Below are 21401 nucleotides of genomic sequence, written 5' to 3'. Positions count from 1 at the left end.
GATGTTCTACAAATAGATTTCCAGCATTAGATCCATTTAGTTTCAGATAACAAACCTACTGCTGTTGATTATTCTCACCTACGTGTGTCTATGTGTTGTGCGTGTGCAGGTGTGAACAGCATTTTTTAAAATTCTGACTACACTTTCTAGCCTGTGTATTGTGGCTCTGCTCTGCGTTTAATGACATTAGTGTGCGCCATTGTGTCTGACAGCCATTTCTTGCGGTTGTATTCATCTGCGATGTGTTAAGCCTTTTGGGTGAGTTGATGAAGGGAGTTAACTCAAGTCATTCATTAATGCCTGCACTGAATGATCTCCATGCCAACAACTGTAAGAAGGTATCCTTTAAATGCGTGTATGTTTAATAAGTGTTTGAGTCCATGTGTGGGATGGCACTCTTTCTGGGTCTATTATTAGCAAGTTGGAGTTAAACCTACTTTATGGCATGGTTTGTAATACTTTGTAGTTTTACTGGGTTACTGGAACATAAATGCTTTCAGTCAACGCCTCTCCTTGTGTAAAAAAAAAAAAGAAAAAAGTTCGCTAAAACAGCATACGCAAAGCTGGATGATTGTTACCGAGATCTTTTACTGAGCATGCTCCCAAATTTAGACCCTGGATATTTTGGGGAATGGTGACCATGGGTCTGAGATCTGCTCTACCGTCCAAATGTTGCAACCTTTCGGCCTCATGCTGCAGTTGTCCCGCTCGCCGGGTCAGAGGTCACTGTGCGCTCTGCACCAAATTTAGACCCAGTTTTTTTTTTTTTTAAGAAAAAATATACATAGGACACGAGCTGTTGATTCATCCAATAGAAATGAAGAATCCTTCGTCAAAAAAAACAGAATACAACTCATTAGTATTGATAATACTAATATAAATACATCTATGAACATCAAGTTTAACTCATGCTTGGAAACCTTGTGCAGTGTAAAAATGTAATTGTTTGTAATAACAATTAAACAACGAGTAATAACACGAAGTTTTTCTGCATCTGGCTCTATTGCCACTCTGATGAAATTGAGACTTCTGCTGCACTGCCGCTTCCCACGTGTGACGTGGAGTGACGTCGGCGCGCCGGTCCTTCCGAAGGCAACGTTCACCGAACGTTCGTTAAAGGTAACGAAAATGCAAGTTCATACACTCGCCAGGAAACGTTCAGAAGGTTCCCCAACGAACCAGCAACTCCACTCGTAAAACATATAAAGACAAATCGCCACGTACGTAATTCCGTATTTCCCGCTACCGCGCGTCCGAGGAACCGGGAGACAGAGCAAAACTTCTCGCTCCTCTTCCCCTCCCGGCCAATGGCGGCGTCCGGCTCCCCGTGTCGCCGCCCCCGATTGGACGGGGAGCGGTTGTAAGTGACGCTCCGGGACGGGGGTGTGGGTGTGGGGTGTGGGGTGTGTGTGTGGGGGGGGACACCATCAGCTCTGCTCGTGCGGTGGGCGCAGATCAGACGAGCGCCAGGGAAGGGAGCGGCTCCGTCCTCTGACATAGCTGGAGGGCTCCGGGCTTCCGAACCTTATGGCTGCATAGACACTGTCCCGTGCGCCCAGGATCTACCGCGTTCTAGCCCACGCACCCACCCGAGCCCGCTTTTGAACCTTCGGCCGCTCTGAGCAACAGACCCACGCGTGCCCGTGGACGTCCCGCTGCGGCCATGGATGCCCACATAAGATGGAAAGTTAAACGGAGGTTACGGGACGCGCAACTCTCTCTAGCGATAATTCTACTTTTTGTCACATCGCAAGCCAGTTCAGGTAAGTGGCACCTCGGGGACCCTGCGACACGATGACCTTCTGTGCCCCGCAACTTTGCGTTTTGGATAATAACAATAAAAAAAAAAAGAAGAAAAACTTGAGTCAGACAGTTTTAATTTTTATTTTGTCCCGGAGCTGCCTGCACTGATGGGACCCGGAAAAGGGGGAAGGGGGCTCGGTTCGTGATTTCGGGTTTGTCAGGAGTGCTTTTTTGTTTTGTTTCACCGAAAAGTTTTGGCAGCAGGCGGGCATCATTCTGCCCCCCCCCCCCCCCCCCCCCCCCCCCCCCCCCCCTCGCTCAGCCCCCACGTCCGTCTGCGACGCCACTTAGCGTGGTGCGCGCCCCCGCCCCGCTCCAGCGCGCTCCTTCTACCCGGACAGACCAGAGGACTTCCCCACGCCACCGGAGAGGCGCTCAGCCCCCCCCAGGGACAGTGGCGCTTCACGTGGTCCATAACTCGCGACGCGTGTTAACAATTAAACAGAAACACGTAACAAGTCGTATCGGATCTTTTTTTTTTTTTTTTAGAGGTCGATATATTCATTTGTTGAATCGCGCCATGAGAACAGGGCTCCTTGTTTTTTGGCCTCATAATGAAGAACATCAGCCGCGCTCAGAGCGCGCGCGAGGGGAGGGCGTGGCGCGCGCACGCGCGCGCGCAGGGTGGAGTCGCCGCGTGTCATCTTCTCCTCAGCTCATCCTCCGCCGGCAATTTGTGGGGGTTGGAAAAAAAAAATTTTTTTTTTTTTTTTTACTGACCCCCCCCCCCCGCCCTCGGCTATAAAAAAAAAAAAGTAAATCCGTGGGGCGGGTGCAGGCAGCATGTAGCGCTGTGGAATCTCTGATGTCTGACGGAAGGTGTCTGCGGGAATGCGCGTGCCTTCGGGCGCACCACCTGCATCCAGCGCGGGAGCGCGGAGGGCGCGGCCCCGACGCCGGCACGTGCGCGCGCGCCGGGTCGCTGTGGACTGTGTTATCATAGGGGAGTAAAAAAAAAAATATTCCGGAGCGGCGAGGATAAAAGGGCTTGTGGGTAATTAAGAGCCAGGGGTGCCTGAAGTGCCGCACATCCGGCCTACAGTCCAGTTTTTAAAAAAAAAAATCGCCCCAAAACCCTGCACTTTTTGTGGGCTCTTTCTGTTTGAGGAAAAAAAGACCTCACTTGTCTTCTTCAGCAGTTAAAACAATGTCAGTAAATTAAACCGAACCCATATTTCTTAAAAAAAAAAAAAAGTCACATGACCTTTATTCATAATTTATAACGTGCTTGTCTTTAAACGTTTTGTGTAACTTGTATCAGTTTGCAGATGGTCCCTTACTGGTATAGTGCTATTGACCCATGAACCCTATGTTCTGCTTCAATCTTTTTCCAACTAAGACATACAACACAAAGCTTGCTTCAGATTAATGTTTGCGGCGGGGTACTGAGCAACCTAATGTGCTTTATCACTGTTTGCACAGATTTATACAGTAATACAAAGTCTTTAATTTACTGTCATGTACCCCTACTGTCTCAATGTCCCATATGCTTATGTCTTATCCCATGTACTTAACCCTGATCTGTGCAGTTTTAGCGGGCGGGTCGTTAAATGGCCGGACCCCCAGAGTGGTGAGTCGGAACACCTTCGGCCACTTTCGGCTGAGCCCTTGTCCGGTAGGGTGACTCTGGTGCAGCCCGCCCGCTGGCCGAGCGTGCATGTGTGTGAGAAAAATGTGCTTTGGTTTATACTCGTGCAGCTTTGATTGAATCCAGACCAAACATGGATCCCCCCGCCCCCCCTCTCTCTCCGCCCTCTGACTCTGGGTTCCCTCTGGAATTACAGTATGCTGGAGCAGATAGATGCGGAGCATGTCTCGTCCCTTTGCACATGCGTCCTCCTTTGTACCTCGTTCCGCTTGCGTCGGAGGGGCCTCTTTTTCGCGCCTCCATTTTAGGGGTGCACTTGCGGTCACACGGTCATGTGACCTTACCTCTGAGAACCTTTGAGACGATGAAGCAAACGCACTGCAGGGTGTGGCCTCTTGGCATATCATTGTTTAACTGGCTGCTTGTGGCCCCACCCACTGAAGAGGATATTGAGTGGGAGGGCATAGAGTGAGTGGGAAGCCGGAGGACTTACAGTCTAATCTAAGCCACATAGAATTGTCCAAAAAGTAATTGTAGTTCCTATAATACATTATTAACATTTTCTTGAAGTAGTTGAAATTTTTCTTGCACACCTTTTGATTAATGTTGAACAATCATTTCCTTATTGTCATTGTGAAACACTGCAGCACAGCACACGGTGACACAACGAAATGTGTCCTCTGCATTTAACCCATCACCCTTGGTGAGCAGTGGGCAGCCATGACAGGCGCCCGGGGAGCACAGTGTGGGAACGGTGCTTTGCTCAGTGGCACCTTGAACTGGCAACCTTCCGATTACGGTCTGCTTCCTTGCACGTTTGGCCACCGCTGCCCAAAAGAGACGTTTATTGGAGAAACAGCTGGATTCTCTGTAGTCTGCAGTGTTACTCATGTCATGACTCAACCTTGGGCAGTTAAGCCATAAAGCATGCAGTTGTGATCCCAGCAGGGGTGATTCTGAGTCGAGGGGGGACGGGGAGAGACCCTGGGGGCCTAAATCCACGACCCATAAAACATGACATCATGGGCACAAGGGGTTCCATTGGCAACGTGGAGTCATTTGAGTTCATTGTATTCAACTGAGCTTGGATGAGTTCAGCAATATTCTTTGAACATACTTGACACCCTATTGCATTAAAGATGTATTAGATATCATAATTATTCAGTATATATTAGCGCATGTTATGTTGTGTTTGTTTTTTCAGAGCTTTTAAACTCCAAAAATCACAGATGTGAAGAAAAAGCTAGGGTGTTTTCAGCTTACTTTGTTTTTGTCATGCGGTCTGCTGTTAACAGCCTGCCCTGGCCTTGTGTCTCACTGCGAACCCAAAGTCTGTCTGTCTTCCCCCATCCCAGCCAGCTGCTCTGTGGTCTGCGAGTCTCCAACCCGGTGTCTCACCAGTCAAGCCTCACGGTTACAAAGGCGGAATCTGATTGGTCCACAGAGAGCCAAGAACTATAACCGGCTCCGTTACCATCTGCTTCCATAAAGGATAAGCAGATGTGAAATGACAAAGTGGACGTAGCAGAGATATTAACGCAGTGTGTGTGCTTGTGTATGAGGATCACAAGTAAAATGCTGTAAGGAGGGCATCTACAGGATGATGGGGTCACTGGTTCGTAGGTCAAGAGTCACCCCTGAGGTCTATAGTTTTATTCTGGTTTGTCTGGTGTGCCTTACTGTGTGTGGGGGGGGTAAATGGGAAGTGGATTTTGCTTTGAAGGCACATTCTCTGAAAGAGAACATTAAAACAGAGCCTCTGCAGAGCCCCTCTGGCTTGAGGGGTGTTGATTTGCGTTGAGCTGATGGGGTGTTGAGGGGGGTCTCAGGGTGCCACAGAAAGAAAGGCAGGTTTGTGTGGGTCAGGCCTGTTGTGTGAGACTGCTGGTGTGGTGCTGGGGGTCTTTTTGGAGACCACCCATTTTCAATGGAGTCAGCGATGTTGTAGTGTGTGTGTGTGTGTGTGTCTGAATGACTTCCCTGGCGTGTTGATTTTCTGACCGTTTCTCATGTGTTTTAGGTGACAAACCCTAGGAAAGCTGTGGTTCCCATTTGTGTTTCTCTCTGTGTGTATAACATGTAAAGTGTTGGTGTGTGTGTGTGTTTCATACTTGTATACTTGTATGTATGTATGTTTTATTAAAACATCATTTTCAATGTCATAAAGACATTGAATGTAAATATACAATGTAAAAAATGACCTGTGGGTTTGTCTTATTAGGGGTAATTGTTGCATATTTTTATGGAGGAATTTGTTCATTAATAGATTTACCTAATTGCAGAGATTACAGGAGTACCTTACAAGCTTTTTTTTTTGCTAGTTTGCATTGTAATATTTTGCATTGTAATAAGTTTCCTTGTCTTATTGAAGTATTGTTGATACAGTTTGTGCATATCACATTATATATTTGTGTGTGTGTGCATGTGTGAGTTTTGAGGTGTTTTGTTTCCTCCAGCGCCTGATCAATGGGCTCTTTACACTGAGCTCCTTAACATGCTCACATATGCTCACACACCAACTCGGTGTGTTTTCATTCATTAAGTGGGGGTCTTTGAATTGTTGCCCACATGTTGCACACACACACAGGTCAGTAGGAAGTTTTCCCAAGGGCTCGTCAGACTGCTTGATCAAAAAAAGAAGAAAAAAAAACATTCCCAGAATACCTGAGCATGAGAGAAAGGGTGTGGAGGAAAATGAAAGATGTAGAGAGAGAGGGGGGCCTAAAAGGATCATGGGAATTTTGGATGCTGAAGCAGGAGGTTGATGGGGGGATCGTCTGTGGTGTGAAATTTCAGAAAAAGAAAGCACTCTCTGTATTCCAGCGAGAGCGTGAGTGTGTGTTGTTTCTCTTGTTCACATCTGGTTCAGATAAGCAGCATTGTGCCGTCTGCTGAGTCCAGGAAAAAAAGGAAGAAGAAGAAAAAAAAAAAAAGATGGAAAAAGAAGGAAAAATGCATTCCAGATGTGTGTGTGTCCCACCGCTGCTGAACAAGAGACTCTGAAACAAAGTACTGATTCATTTCTACGCAAGAAAAACACTCAGTTCCTCTTTCAGACAGACGGGAGGGGGGTGGTGTGTGTGTGTGTGTGTGTGTGTGTATTAGGGCTGGTATATTACTTTATAGGTTTTGTTGAAGCAGTCCAACGTGAGCTGCAATGCCATCGTCTCAAACACACACACACACCATGCATTTGTGTGTATTTGTGCTGCCAAAATTTTGGTTCTCAAAACTTCCCTGTAGCCGTCAAAGCAGAGCAGCCTGTGTGTGTGTGTGTGTGTTTCCAGTTTGGGGATTAGCATTATTAAATAGGCTGCAAGGTCAAGAAGTACACACACACATTCACTTACAAACTCATAACGTCCTCCTCTCTGATGTGCATTATGTGTGTGTGTGTGTGTGTGTGTGTGTGTGTGTGTGTGAGCAAGAGTATTAACATCAGATAAGACTGGCATGAAAAGATGGTTTTGTACATGACTATTATGGGTTGTATCCATCTCCGTGGTGAGGACTGAAGGAATGTGTGCATGAAACAGGCGCTGACCCCTTACTCACATGCGACCATCAACGACGGAATTATGGCTAGCCACAGTTTTTTTACGACTGGGTCCCAACAATCTTCCTTTCTCCGTCCCCCCCGTTTCTGTCTCCGCTTAGTTCTCTCTGAGTCTCTCGTCCTTCATTTTTATGTATTTTGAAAGAATGTGGAAGGTCAAAGACGTTCTTGTTCTTGTGGGGAATGAGATCTTTTGGTCAGAGTCATTTAAGATACTGCGCAGTGTGGGACTGCAGTAACTGGCTGAAGAAATGTGCTTTACAATCTCAGAAGCAGCGAGACACCATCTTCACACAGAACATGTGTGTGTATGCATGTGTGTATGTGTTGGGGAAGGAGGAGTGTGTGTGAGAGAGAGAGAGAGAGAGAGAGAGAGCGAGAGAGGGAGGGAGAGATTTTTAGCTGACTCAGCTTTCCTCATAACTTCTCTGGTCCTCAGTAAAACTGGCGAGAAGCACCACAGAGAACAAGTCCAGATGCCCGTTACAGATGCTCACCAAGCATCTAGCATGTATTGTAACACGTTCTTGATCCTCCGCAGACGTAGAGTGTTTCTGGTCGTACTTCTGATTGTACTTTTTTAAAATATGGCAGGACTGCGTCTCAGACCCTCTAGCAGAAGCAGTTTGAGTGATCAGATTCTGATCTTTTGAAAGCATCCCGATCTTTTGGAAGCGTTTGGAATGCATTTCATCTCCTATGGCGTGACAGTCAGCTGGTCTTTTTATGAGAGGAGGGTTCAGTAGCGGACTGACCAGATGGCCACCAGTCGGGGCTCTCAGCCTGCAGTAAGAAATTGCAGAGCATTAAATTATGGAATTCCTGACTAATGGGACGATTATTTAAGAGCAAACAGTACACATTAGAACTTCTGTATTCAGTAAATAAATCTGTATTTTGTGGTCTGTGCTTTTTCAATGTAGATGCTGTTGAAGATAACATGACACGTACCATGTGAACAGCTTGAAAAAGAAGAATATATGTTATATTAGTTGGATATATTGGCAGTGAGAGAATGGCCAAATGGAGGGATGAAAAGGGCAAAGTGTTGGTTGTGGTAATGATGAATTAATTCAGGGATAATGACTATAAAGACTATAGTTATTTGAGGTTTGAGATTATACTGACATTTATACTGTGTTTTGATCATTCTAATGTATAATGTATAAAGATCTGAAATAAAAAATAACTTGGACCCTGTCTGGGAAACATTCTAGATGATAATGTAAAAATCATTTCTGACCAATGACAGCTGAGCTGATTATTTGCTGAATGGCTAGCCATGCACTGACAGAGGTCTGCCGTTTGTCATTTGCCCCGCCCACTCTGCGACCTGTCCAGTTAAAGAGCAGTAATTACAGCTTTGAGTGACAGGTTGAAAGACAGGCTTTCTGCCCTCACTCTCTTTTTCTTTCTTCCTTGTTGGATCGTCTGTAGCCTCTTTTGGTCTCTGGCTCTTTGAAGGTTCCGGGTTATCTCGCTCTCTATATCCAGTCCCTGTCTCAATCATTTTTTCTCCCTCTGGGCGGCCATTGAAAGTGTTGCCTTGGTGACGTGTCGGTCATCCACTGATGTGGACAGCAGGTTATTGTCATGGCGACCATACAGCTTGCTTTTGGAAGTGTCTACAGGGAGAAGACACAGATTTAATTTGAGTGATTGAGTGTGTGTGTGTGTGTGTTTGATGTCTGAGCTAATAGCACATCTGTTCTCAGTGTTATTACCTGCAGTTGACAGGTATGTGTTTCTCTATGCGTGATTATGAGGTGATTGATTGTTCTTATGACCTTTACAGGGGACACAGGTATGTGTGTGTTACCTTTTTATGTTGCTCTGACTGGATTACATAGCGCTACATGTGTTCCTTTAAGAAAACCGTCCCCGGCTTGCTGTCGGCCTCTGTCCACTCAGGAACCCATGCTGTTGCAGCACATGGTTTGCATTTCCAAATCCAATCCCTGATAACGCCTTTCAGCACGTGGCTGCAGTTAAACGACTGGTGCTAAACTGCAGAGTGGAGCTGCCCACCAGAATAGCGTTTACCGTCTGTAATAAACCTGCACTTCTCAAGAAGCAGGGGGTGATGGGAGCTGGTGCTGGGTCTCAGCCGATCATGGGGCAGTGTTCCTCCTCCTTCAGTTTAAACACTACTACTTTTGCTTTTAAATGACAGAAAAAATGGGGAAAAGGCTAATGGGGTTGACTATAGCTTCAAAAGTAAAAAGCTTCAAAAGTAAAAACCCTTTAATATTGTGTGAAGGCTATTGCATTTGCTTGCAAGTGTAGTTCTTGTGACCTCTGCAGTTCATTACTATTTTTTTCAGCAGGGGTGTACATTTGTGTACAAAGTGTGTAGTTTTGCTACACAAAACTGCATACTGGCTAACAAAGAACTTTTAAAACCGCATACCAAACAGCCTACCTAACCGGGGCAGTGGTGACCTAGCGGTTAAGGAAGCGGCCCCGTAATCACACACAATGCTCCCCGGGCGTCTGTCATGGCTGCCCACTGCTCACCAAGGGTGATGGTTAACACATTTCATTGTGTCACTGTGTGCTGTGCTGCAGTGTTTCACAATGACAATCAGTTCACTTTCACTATATACTAGGGCATTAACGAGTTGACAAATCAACATGACATCATCTCTGCATGCGCAATCCCAGCCATCAACTTTGCATATTTCATCCCCATCTCCATCTGTCCTCTGAATGTCCCCTTAAAACAATTATCTAAGAATTTTATTCAGTCTGCTTTGGTGTGGTGGGGCTAAATAATCAATTCTTGCCAGGTCCCTCTGGCAGACAGAGAACACGGGTGCAGTGTTTACCCCTCCATACCGCATCATCCAGCACCGCTTCCTCCTCGCCGTGCACATCACTGTGGTGAATAACAGTCCCCCTGCCCGTCCGGATCGAGCGGGAGGGGAGGGGTCGCGCACAAATGTCCGACTACCTTCCGTCGTGGAGCAATTCATTAGAGAGAGAGAGAGAGAGAGAGAGAGAGGAAAAAACACTTTTCCGGCTTTCGGTTACTGCCTTACTATATAGAGTCTACAGTTTCACATTTGCACTGTATGTTCTGAATTTGTTTGCCTAAACTACATTTTTGTCTAAATCTGTATGTGATAAAAGTAGCTCCTCTCATGATAGATTGAATCGTGAGGCCATTAGCGTAAGCTGCGTCATATTGTGAGATTCTTGCTGATATGCAGTTATAGCAATAAACTGTTGAAGCATTGTATGTATGTACACTGTGGAACGGTAAAATACGGGCAATATCGCTTTACGGGTGCTTAAGTATCTGTAAACAGAAAGTTGTGAGGCCTTTTGGCACTCTGGGTCTTGGAGTACATTCCCGCTGACGAATGTACCAACGTTAGCAATTGCAATAGTTTGAGCTGGAAACAGGTTTATGAATGCGGTTCGCAGCATTTCGTGTGGAAGCCGGAGTGGCCGGACGATTAGGCTTCAAACGGAACGTTGACTTCAGATGCAGGGAGCCTGTTAAGATCAGTCGCACAGATAACTCACAAAGCCGTGCTGTTAAGCGTGTATGAGAGAATGTTCTCTCTGTGTGTTGGGGAGAGAGAAAGAAAAAGAGAAAGGGGGATCTCCGGGGTTCTCTCTCTTTGTTCGGTGTAAGATGAGAATCATCCTGAGTCACTTTTTCCATCCAAGAATAAAGCTGAAGACAGTGATTATCCTCTGTGAGTGAGAGAGAGGGAGAGAGAGACCTTGAGTGGAGCATCTGGAATTCCTACACACACACACACACACACACATACATACACACAAATGTAGTCATTAATTGTTATCACTGACAGAAATCAGACATAAACAATTAACCGTTGTTGCCAGAATAATGAAGATGCACACACACACATACAACTTCTTCAACAACTAGGCCCCAATAATTTGTTAATACTGTATAAAAACACGTCAAATATTGAACCTATTCAACCTTGCCTAACAACACACATTTGTGCTTTGTCTGTTTCACACTGTCATTTTGTTTTGCAAAGAAACTGTCGTAAATATTGGACGTTGAAGGAAACATTGATCCTTCTCACCCCTACCCTTCTGTTGAATCTGCTCTCTGTATTTTGTGGGACTGTCATCTGAATTATGAGCAGGATACAGATCGTGTGTCTTTAAAACGATATGAAAATATGTGCATGTGGAATAAGGATAAATGAACTAGACATCCTAAAAAAAAGACAAGAAAGTGACATATATTGTGTGTGTGTGTTCCTTCAGCTAGTTATATGTTCCAGAACATGATCAATCGAACAGACCTGTGACCTCGTTTCAACTGTAGGGAGCAATCACATGACACAACGCATGCTGTGTGTGTGCGTGCATGTGTGTGCGCAGTATATGTCCATAATTAGAGAGTTGGTGCACTGGAATGGGATGGATGTCTGTTATTGGCCATGCTCACTTCAGATCAGACACGTAAAGCTCAAACAGCAAATCCCTCTTGGCTTCTTATGTCAGCCTGAGATTCAGAGGTGTGACCTCGGAGCTGGGGGGGTTTAGTCCTCTCTGTGTTGTGGCTGACATGTTTGCTAGGTAACCAGACAATAATAGCTTTTTGTCGTGAATATGAGGAAAAAGCACGTGCCTGATGAACTTGGGGGGAAACGGAAAGAAAGGAAGAATGTTAATCCAACTCAGTGCAGTGTGTGTGTGTGTGTGTGTGTGTGTGTGTGTGTGTTGGTCTGGGATATGCAGTTTCACTGCTGAGAGACACACAGAAAGAGGGAGGAGGAGACAGGACTGTTGTTGAGGTGTCTGTCCGGTCTCTGCTCTGGTTCACGCGCAGCCCCACCGTCTGGTTCCTGTGCAGTTTTGAATGGAGGAATCCGCTTATCATCACACACTTGGTCAGAAAAGTCAGTTCTACTACACACACACACACACACACACACAAACACACACTTATCACATGGAAGTTGACGTCATGGTCCCGATTAACGCTTTTAACAGGCAGCATTTTTACACTTTAACTCTTTATACTTACTGAAGAACAAATATTTTGTGGCATGGTGTAACACACACTCACACACTGTAACACACACACACACACACACACACACACTCAGACAGCCACGCAGAGATGGAAGGAAGTGCCTGACAGACAGAGGGAATGTAGGAATTTAGCACAAACCTTATATAGCCTAATGAAACAAGCTTTAAGACTGAAGGCTTACAGACACACACCTGTGGACACACACACTTTTCTCAAGAGGGAGTGTTAATTTAAGGAAAGGTTTTGGTGAGATTAATGTCAGAGCAAACTTCCTCACAGTCTCCAGAGATCAGAGGGAAAACACTCTAATGTGTCTAATGTGTGTGTGTGTGTGTGTGTGTATGTGTGTATGTGTGTGTAAACATTTCCATAAAAAACGGTGGGATTTATGGCCTACCTTCCCAGCTGCGGTTAAAGGCTGTGTGTGTCTCTGTGTGTGTCTGCACGTGTGTGCAGGTTTTTGAGTTGATTGAACATGTAGGTGGTTCTCAACATTACCACAGTAGTACCAGAGTAATAGAAACATTAAATATACCCACACACACTCACACGCGCACACACGGCATGCATGTTGGAGAGAGAGAATTTTTAGAAACAACTTATATTTTTAGAAACAACTCTATACATTCAGAACAAGATGCAAAACCTTCTCACACAGTGAATGAAGTACTCACAGAGAAAGACATGCACACACACACAGGCACACAGCCTATTTCATTGTGCAGGCTCTCATTCATTAAATTATGCTGTGGGGTAGTTTAGAGCACCTAACCCCACCTAAACCCACAGACACTCAGGCCTGTTCCTAACTTCTAACCTCTGACCCCATCCTACCTCAAACTCTAAATGAGACTCTCAAACCAACCAAAGGCTTAATTTAGACTCTAGTACACACACACATACACGCACACACATCTCACAAACAAGTAATGACATATCATACATAATTTCCCTACACTACATTAAAAGTCTTACTGTATAAATAGAATTACAATATTCCTTTCATTTATGTATTGTATTGATCAGCTTGTCATCGATATTGCTGATGTCAGCCACATCATGGAGAGAAAGCCGACTGCATAAATGGTGCATGTAGGTCAGTCCAGGGTTCTCCGTGGGTTTGTGCACTCACATCTTTATCCAGTTGGCACTGAAAACTACATCCATTTAATTAAAATTTTCTATATCTAAACCAAACCCTAAGGCTTACTAGTTACTGCTGTAACTAGTTCCAGATTAAAAAGTTCATGATATAAAATCAACATTTCTATACATATGCCTGCATGTAATTTCACATGGTGACACAGTGTGTGTGTGTGTGTGTGTGTGTGTGTATAGTGGCTTTAGGTCAGTACTTGTGGGCACTAGACAGTTACTCTGTGTGTGACCATCTATGTTTAGCAGGGTGTGTTTATGTACTGCGGTAGATGTGATGTGGCCTTGCTTTACTCCTAGCTGTGCTTTTGACTGGCATGTGGGCAGTGGCGGCCTAGCGGGTAAGGAGGCAGCCTCGTAATAAGAAGGTTGTCGGTTCGAATCCTGATCAGCCAAGGTGCCTCTGAGGTGCCACTGAGCAAAATACCGTCCCCACACACTGCTCCCCGGGTGCCTGTCATGGCTGCCCACTGCTCACCAAGGGTGATGGAAAAAAGCAGAGGACACATTTCGTTGTGTCACCGTGTGCTGTGCTGCAGTGTATCATAATCACTTCACTTTCACTTTCATGTGTGTTTGTGAATGAGCTTTCCGGCTCTGAGTGTTTTATCCTCCATTGCGTTGAGAATTGTGTCCATCTCTTGCAGTCCAAAAGAAAACGTGTGTGTGCACACTCTGCCAGGCAGGCATACACAGATGTCTGTGGTTCTGTAGACCATGGGTCTCGTGCCTGTGGTTTCCGTGGAGACAGAACTGCTGGTTGGAGATGGTAGCTAGAGTTACACAGTGGTGCAAGGACAATCGTAATTACAGATGGTGCACATGGCTACACACACACACACACACACACACACACATATATTGTTTTTATGAAAAAGTTATGATTTGATGATCCTTATGGCTTTGAGGTCAGCAAGTGTAAGTAATAGTAAGGTAATTTTCAATTTATCAATTTATATTATTACTGCTGTCAGAACAGCCTTGCTTACCTTGATTAAATCTGCAAAAAGAAAGCGCGTTTAAGGCGTCATTTGGACTCTACTCCGTCTCTGCATTCCTGAGCAGCTGCTACTTGGGTGAAATTAAGGTCTGCATGTGGCAGGACTGTGTGAGACGGTTGAAGGGGTTGGGGTGTGCAACGGGTGTGTAATAAAGATCCTGCCCAGAAAGATGATTAGTGTCCTGCTGACTGGGTGAGACAGAGAACAGAGCAGGAGGGGAAGCATTCCTAAGACTTCAATTGGACATTTTGTTTCTGGACATGCATGTGCAGTTTGTGGGTGTGGGTTATGTTATTAAGACTTGTTTAGCTCTCTTTTATTAGCAATGATAAAATTTGCAGTTGCACTACTGTTCAAAAGTGTAGGGCCATTTATAGTTACGCAACTAGTTTTTGTTGCTTCTTTAATGAGTGCAACGTTTTTTAGCTGTACTGTATTGCAAAATAATCAGTGAAGATGTAAAAGAAACAGACCTGCAATAGTGAACACAACCTTCCATTGGAACTCAAGCCTAATTCATGCTGAAAATGTGCCACCCACATGCTGAAATATGGCTACCTTCAATTCATTAACAGACATTTCCTGCTACCATGGTCATTTACAGCATTAAGCATGATTGGGAAGTTTATTATATATAAGGAATATATGTGAAATCTATCTATCTGCCTACTACCCAGCTGCTCTGTGTCCTAAATATCAATAACACGGCACTCTGCATTTTACTTTGGACAGTAATACCATTTTTTTCATTTATCTCTTTTCTTTTTAGGCCTATTTGTGTCTATTGTGTGTCTGTCTTTTTAAAAAGTATTATTTATGCTATTTATTTGATTTCATTAGATGATTTCATTTAGTTTAGTTTTTTTTATCATGATATTCAAACAATTGTAACTGTAAACCGTAACTGTAACTGCAAACAATTATTGCAAACTTTACATTTTTTCAGACAATTCATGATATTTAAATCTGCCAAGGTAGGATTGTTCAGATCACAATAACAATGTTTTCATTGAATCACAGAATTCAAAGCAGAAATGTCCACATTCAAATTATCTGTGGATTGCTTAAGAAAGTCAAATGGCAGCATTTGTCATTGCATGAGAAAAGAATGCTTTAACTCTTGCCAAAGCCCTGAATGAATCCTGGCAATAACAGCAAGCTGTACATAATGTGTATGTCATGAAGATGTGATGAATGTGGTTCACCTGACTGCCTGAGTTTAAAGCAGAAAATGGATTCACTCCAAAAAAATTCACTTTTCCTGAACTTCCCTTTGAAATGACCTGGAACGGTTCACAGTGGAAGTACTGTAACCAATCAGGTCAATGCAGTCCAATGCACTTAAGCTGCCAGCATCAGTCAGAAATGAGATCCTAAAACCAGGTGTCTTGTCATGATAGGAAGTCCCTTGATGTGGATGTGTGTGTGTGTGTGTGTGTCAGTGAAGAGAGAAAACACAGCTGTATGTAATTGAAATCCAAAAAGCATCCCCTTACATGGCATCCATCCACATGGTGTGTGTGTGTGGACGTTCATGAACTGGCTTTTTAACTGTGTGTGGTCTTGGCTTTTTGACACTTGATCCTCTTTACCTGTATGTGTGTGTGTGTCTGCAGGTGGTTTGACTCTACTTTATTCAGATTTTTTCCACCTGGTTTGGATCATGTGTGATTCGCTTTGGTTAGTTTCACTGTTGGATTTCGGTGCTCTGATTGGCTGAACTGCAGTGCAGAACTGTTTGTGTGCGGAAACGTTCTGTTTCTGTCTTTGTGTGTGCTTTGTGGTTTACTGTAAGGTCAGGTATAAGTGATGTGTTTATCTTTCTTAAGACTCATCCGTTTGTGTGGTCTGACCTCAAGACCTCTGACCAGCATGTGTTTGTGTGTGTGTGTGTGTGTGTATGTGTGTGTGTGGTGTAATTGTATGCTTGTGGCATTTTGGAAGGAAGCAGCTGTAGCTGTGGTGTGAATGTATGGTCAGTGAGTGTGTGTGTGTGTTTGTGGGATGTAAAGTATATGTGGTAATGTCAGATACCATACCATATTTATAGTGCCGGTCCCCTATTAACTCCCGTTAGGGGTCGCCACAATTGACATGGCAAAGGTTTTATGCCGGATGCCCTTCCTGACCACCACCAAAATGTAACCGGGCTTGGGACTGAAATCAAGAAATACAGTGACTGGGTCGCTGGTCCTTCTGTTGATTAAGCCAATTTATGTATTTGGTTACTGATCCACAATTATTTATACAATAATATATATATAATATATACACATACTATTATATATTAATATATTAGTATGTTAAATATGTATATTGTCATTCAGGTGTGAGATATTTATGTTATTCACACAGGGTACAATATTAAACCTCCATATACAAAACTGTTCCTTTCAGTTGATCGTACCTCAAAAAGTACAGGACAGGTCCTTTGTGATACCATGTTGTACCTTTAAAGGTATGCATGATTTGCACCACATGGAAATGATGCCAATGTACAAACAAAAATAGAATGGCTAGTGTATTTGAACAATTTTTCCAAAAGTGGCTGATGTTCATGTTTGTAAAAGTATTTTACAAAAGGAATGTACATGTATACATAGCTCAGTGGTCTAAGACTCTATGCCTGTAAGTTGAAGGTTGCCAGTTTGAGCCCAGCCTCCCCACGTCTGTGACTCCTTATGCAAGGTCTTTAACCCCTCACTCGCCGAGTAACACAACCAGTGTGCTGACCTTTGCAGATAACTACACCATGCTTATGTGTAAATATCATTTTAAATTCGTCATATCAGGTACACAATTGTGCCTTAAATGGTACTGATGACTAAGGTACAAAAAAGTACCTGCCAGGATAGGTACATTATTGTTCTGTGTGCCATATAGGTACACAGTGGTACTTCCATTTCTCTGTGTGTATAAGTTTAGGACTGCAGCCACTGACCCCTGCTGAAGACGTGTAATTTAATACGGTTCTGAAGCCTCCCACCCGCTGTGGGTTCCGCTCCCGAATTCTCCTGCCTTTATGGCCTTGGTCCTCACTGGGCTATTAATTCCTTGTGTGTTCTTAGTCTTTACCAGCTGTAGGACTTGTCCAGATGGCCAATTTCTTTTTAAGATTCCTGTGCATTTAAGGGGTTAACTGCCACCCTTGCCAACCGCCCTTAGCTATCCAGATATTTATTTAGGTTTAGCCTAAAGGGTAATTTAAGATGAAGTCTTTTCTTCATCAGTTTTCTACATCTGAATGAATTTGGGTACCGAATTCATGAGTATGTGCATGTGTGTGTTACCATGGTACTGGTGTAGGAGTTCAGATTTGTGTGACAAGCTGTGCTGGTTCTTTTTTCATTGCTTGGAATTTTACTAATTCATCTATCAATCCATCCATCTGTCCATGTGTTTAATGGTGAATAGTTTGCTTTTTGTGTTGCTGGTATTAAATTGTTGTCTTTTTCTCTTATTCTCTCTAGTGGAGCCTGCCGACCTCTTGAAGATTTTAGATTTTCCCAGTTTGCCTGAAGGTGTAACAAAAACCACAGGGTTCTGCTCACACAGGAAGTCTTCTAAAGGACCTGATGTGGCCTACAGAGTAACGAAGGATGCCCAACTCAGCACCCCAACCAAGCTGCTGTTCCCCTGTGAGTAACACACACACACACACACACACACACGCACAGTCAAAGCCTTATCTCTGTCAGTCAGTTGTGTAACTGCGGTTTGAAGATCCAGTTCCCTCACATCTGCACTGAACCCAGAACAGAGAAAAATGCGCAGTCTCCTGCTGGTACACCGGCGTGGGGGGGGGCAGAGCTGGAGACCCTGAATCAAATAAAGACGAATAACTGCTCTTCCCTTGCTGATGTGTGCAGTCATGCTCACCATTTAGGAAATGTGGTGCTGTGCCCAGAGAAACATCTGACACACACACAATGAATCTGGAAATCAGATCTGAAATCACTTCGCAAATGTAATGCCCACAAAGACAGGAAAGTCTGAGATTGCAGTAATATTTGTGACACGATATTAAATATGTGTGTTTTAGAGTATCCCGCTGTGCTGCTGGGATTCTAGAACATAAGTTCTAGAACATAAGCTCAGTACAGTTTTCAATTTTTAGATGTTTTGGGTGAAAGACTGTAAGAATTAACAAAACTGGTTTTGACCAGTTTGTGCTGGGATGTGGCCCAGCGCAGGTCTAACTCCCGAACTGGGAGTTGTCATCAGCACTGGACTTTCTCAGCTGGACCATTGTCGCTTGCATAATGTATTCCATAAGTGGGAATGAGGTCACTATTAATACAGTACGTCACCCAAAGACATGGTTGTAATTACTAAACACACACTGAACAACTTTGGATAAAACACATTGCCCAAGTCTGATCTGGGTGGTCTTCACGTGCTCACACACACACACACACACACAGACAAAAATGACATCATCATAAGCGTTCGTGAGTCTGTTGACAAATTTGTAAACAACAGCATATATACACATACTCACACTCACACTCACACACACACACACACACACACACACACACACACACACACATTTGCTCCCAGCCTCCCTTCCTCTCTTCTGTTCATTGCTTTCTCTTCTTCCTCTACCTCTTTTTCCTCTCCAGGGATTCCTCTCTTTTAACTCTCTCTTTTAGTTCCTGCTGGACCCATGGCAGCCCTGAGAGGTAACACAGTCTGGTGGGATGGTGGGCAGCACCAACTGTCAGCTCGTCTCAGTTTGCACCAAGTTTCTCCTAACTTTTAGTTTCATGTTTTTGCTCTGTTTTCTGCATCGTCTCCATTTTCTCCCCATCTGTCTGCTTGGCAGATTAGCTGCATAGGAAGTGAGGGATTTTTGGGACGCTGTTCTTCTGTTGCCAGGGAGACACATGTTCTTCTAGTTACTGTACAGTACTTTGGCTGCTACGGCAACACTCGTCCTTAGATGTTCTTCCTCGTCACAGTCAAGCATCCACGCACACGCCCATACACATACACACACACACACACACACATATGAATACACACATATGTGTTGATGCATTCTTACTGTATACAGTAATACAGCAAAAATACAAATTAAGCCAAAACATTTTGTGAACCATACTATTTGTATGGCTCTTTATTTACATATTTTTGTAATTAGTAAATAAGCAATTATCCAGGTCATGCCAGCACCATTTGTGTCCTTAGTTTTACAAAATTTTTTTGAGGTCCTCAACCCTAACCTAAACACACACTTCCTCTTGTAATATTTTCCTAAATCAGCCTTTTTAATCCTCTCCTGCTCCCTTCTTTCATCCCAGTGTTTATCATGACTTTTTCGATTATGTCATTTTTTTTTCACATATGCCTTCATTTTTTTTTCTGTGTATTACAATATAATGGTTTATAATAAACAATAACCATACACTAAGAGTTATAAGTAACTGTCCCTTATCCATTTTTCCCTGCAGCCTCTGCATTTCCTGAGGATTTCTCCATCCTTGCAACAGTAAAGCCGAATCAAGGCAGCCAGTCCTTCCTGCTGTCTGTGTATAATGAGCAGGGGATTCAGCAGCTTGGGCTTGAGGTGGGCCGCTCTCCGGTCTTCCTGTACGAGGACCACCAGGGCAAACCGGGACCTGAGGACTATCCGCTGTTCAGAGGCATTAACTTGTCTGATGGAAAGTGAGTCTCTATCACATGCACACACCCATTGGGATATACTCAGCCCAGGAGAGTGATGAAAAGTCTTTATTTCGTTGTGCATTAAGACTCAAGTTTTGAAATGTTTAGACAACTTTCTCTTAATAATCTTAATAGACCTTTTGGTGTATTAATCTCTACTCTCCTTTCTGTTGTGTGCTTGCGTGTCTGTAATAGAGAGAGAGAAAGAGAAGCAGAAAAGTGTCACCATGGTCTGGATGGTCAATTCTGCTTGGCTGATGCATGCGCCTTAAAACACTGCATTTCCAATTATATACAACTCTGAATGAGTTTGTAACATATGTTCAAATAATAAACAAAAAAATTATTTTATATAATTTTGGTAAGTGATCATGGTATAAGTGGCATAATCCATGACAAGGTGTTATTTGAATGTGATGTACTGTGACTATCCTCCACTCGATAAGGTTTAGCCGCTCCTGGCCGAGCCTCACTGTCTCAGCTCATCATATCAGGTTGTCTGTCAGTAACATCAAACACAGCCTGCTGCTTAATCGGTCCGGTCTGATGATGAGACTCCTGCTCACTAATATGTTGTGTCTGCACCACAGAGGCCTGCACAGGTGCTGAGTTTACAGCACATTCTAATCATCCACATCCCCCTAAAACACACACACTCACACACAGTGCTTATTATAAATCTCTCAGATCTCAGATTTTCATTGTGCTCTTTAAGACAATGTGGGAGTGTTTAACCATGTCACACCAAGTACGTCTTCAGGACATTCAGAAATAAACAGAACCACTGCTTGCCATTTTTCTGTATTTTGGAGAGGAGAACAAACCACCGAAAAATAAATCCAGAAGACAAACTTTAAACTAGATTTAAAATTGGAGGAGCCCATATTGATTATTGACAGCTCTCGCACACTCTGTAATGCAATGTCTTGTCTCCTCACTTTCATGATCTGTTTCTTCCATTCTCTATGTCTGTGATACCCTTATTCTTGAGGACATCAGTGACCATCACAAATGTAACTTCTCTTATAGTCATCTCAGGACCAAGTCCATTACCACAACAAACATATATATAGATTGCTGCCTGTTTAATTGAGCCATTCTGATTGGTGAACATTTGCCAAGACATGATGGCAAGAGGGACCACGGGGTTAACTAAGACACCAAACGAAGAGACAAGATCAACACGATCTGCTCCCGGAGTCACACCCACTCGGGTGAAGAACACTATCTGCCACCTGAATCATACTGACTCGGCAATCGAGCATACCCCAATGCAACCAAACACACATGTGTGACCAGGCATACCTACAAACAGATACAGAACAGGTACATAAACCCATACATGACCGACACCAGACCAGACAAAACAACAATGACACATGAGGACCTTTCATAGAGGGGGAAACAGGTGCAAGGGCGGAATGGGCGTGGCTTGGGATGAGTTGATTGAGTTGTTTCTGCTTTTATTCCCTGGCCTTTTCCCTGGTCTTTACTGTGGATGTCAGATCACAGGAAGGAAACCATGTACTGGGTCACATAATGGATCCACAGCACACTCTCTTAAAGTTATCTGGTTATCTTTTAGAAAGGTGTCTT

The 21401-nt window shown here is 43.9% G+C and overlaps 1 protein-coding gene across 3 annotated transcripts in view; it reads left to right on the top strand.

Annotated features, from left to right (window-relative positions):
- The first annotated feature begins 1428 nt into the window (after nt 1-1428).
- col5a1 (procollagen, type V, alpha 1) overlaps nt 1429-21401 on the top strand; it is a 68041-nt gene continuing 48068 nt past the window's right edge. For 2 of the 3 annotated variants that reach the window (XM_028974618.1, XM_028974617.1), the window contains exons 1-3: nt 1429-1763; nt 17606-17773; nt 19592-19805. In XM_028974618.1, coding sequence (XP_028830451.1) covers nt 1664-1763; nt 17606-17773; nt 19592-19805 — 482 coding nt within the window. In that variant the 5' untranslated portion in view covers nt 1429-1663. The remainder of the gene's footprint in view (nt 1764-17605; nt 17774-19591; nt 19806-21401) is intronic. The other variant, XM_028974616.1, reaches the window with a different exon arrangement.

This window comes from Denticeps clupeoides, chromosome 3 (genome assembly GCF_900700375.1).
Source record: "Denticeps clupeoides chromosome 3, fDenClu1.1, whole genome shotgun sequence".
Classification (NCBI taxonomy): Eukaryota; Metazoa; Chordata; class Actinopteri; order Clupeiformes; family Denticipitidae; genus Denticeps; species Denticeps clupeoides.
Note: the sequence above shows the minus strand (reverse complement) of the source record. Positions and strands in the feature narration are given on the sequence as shown.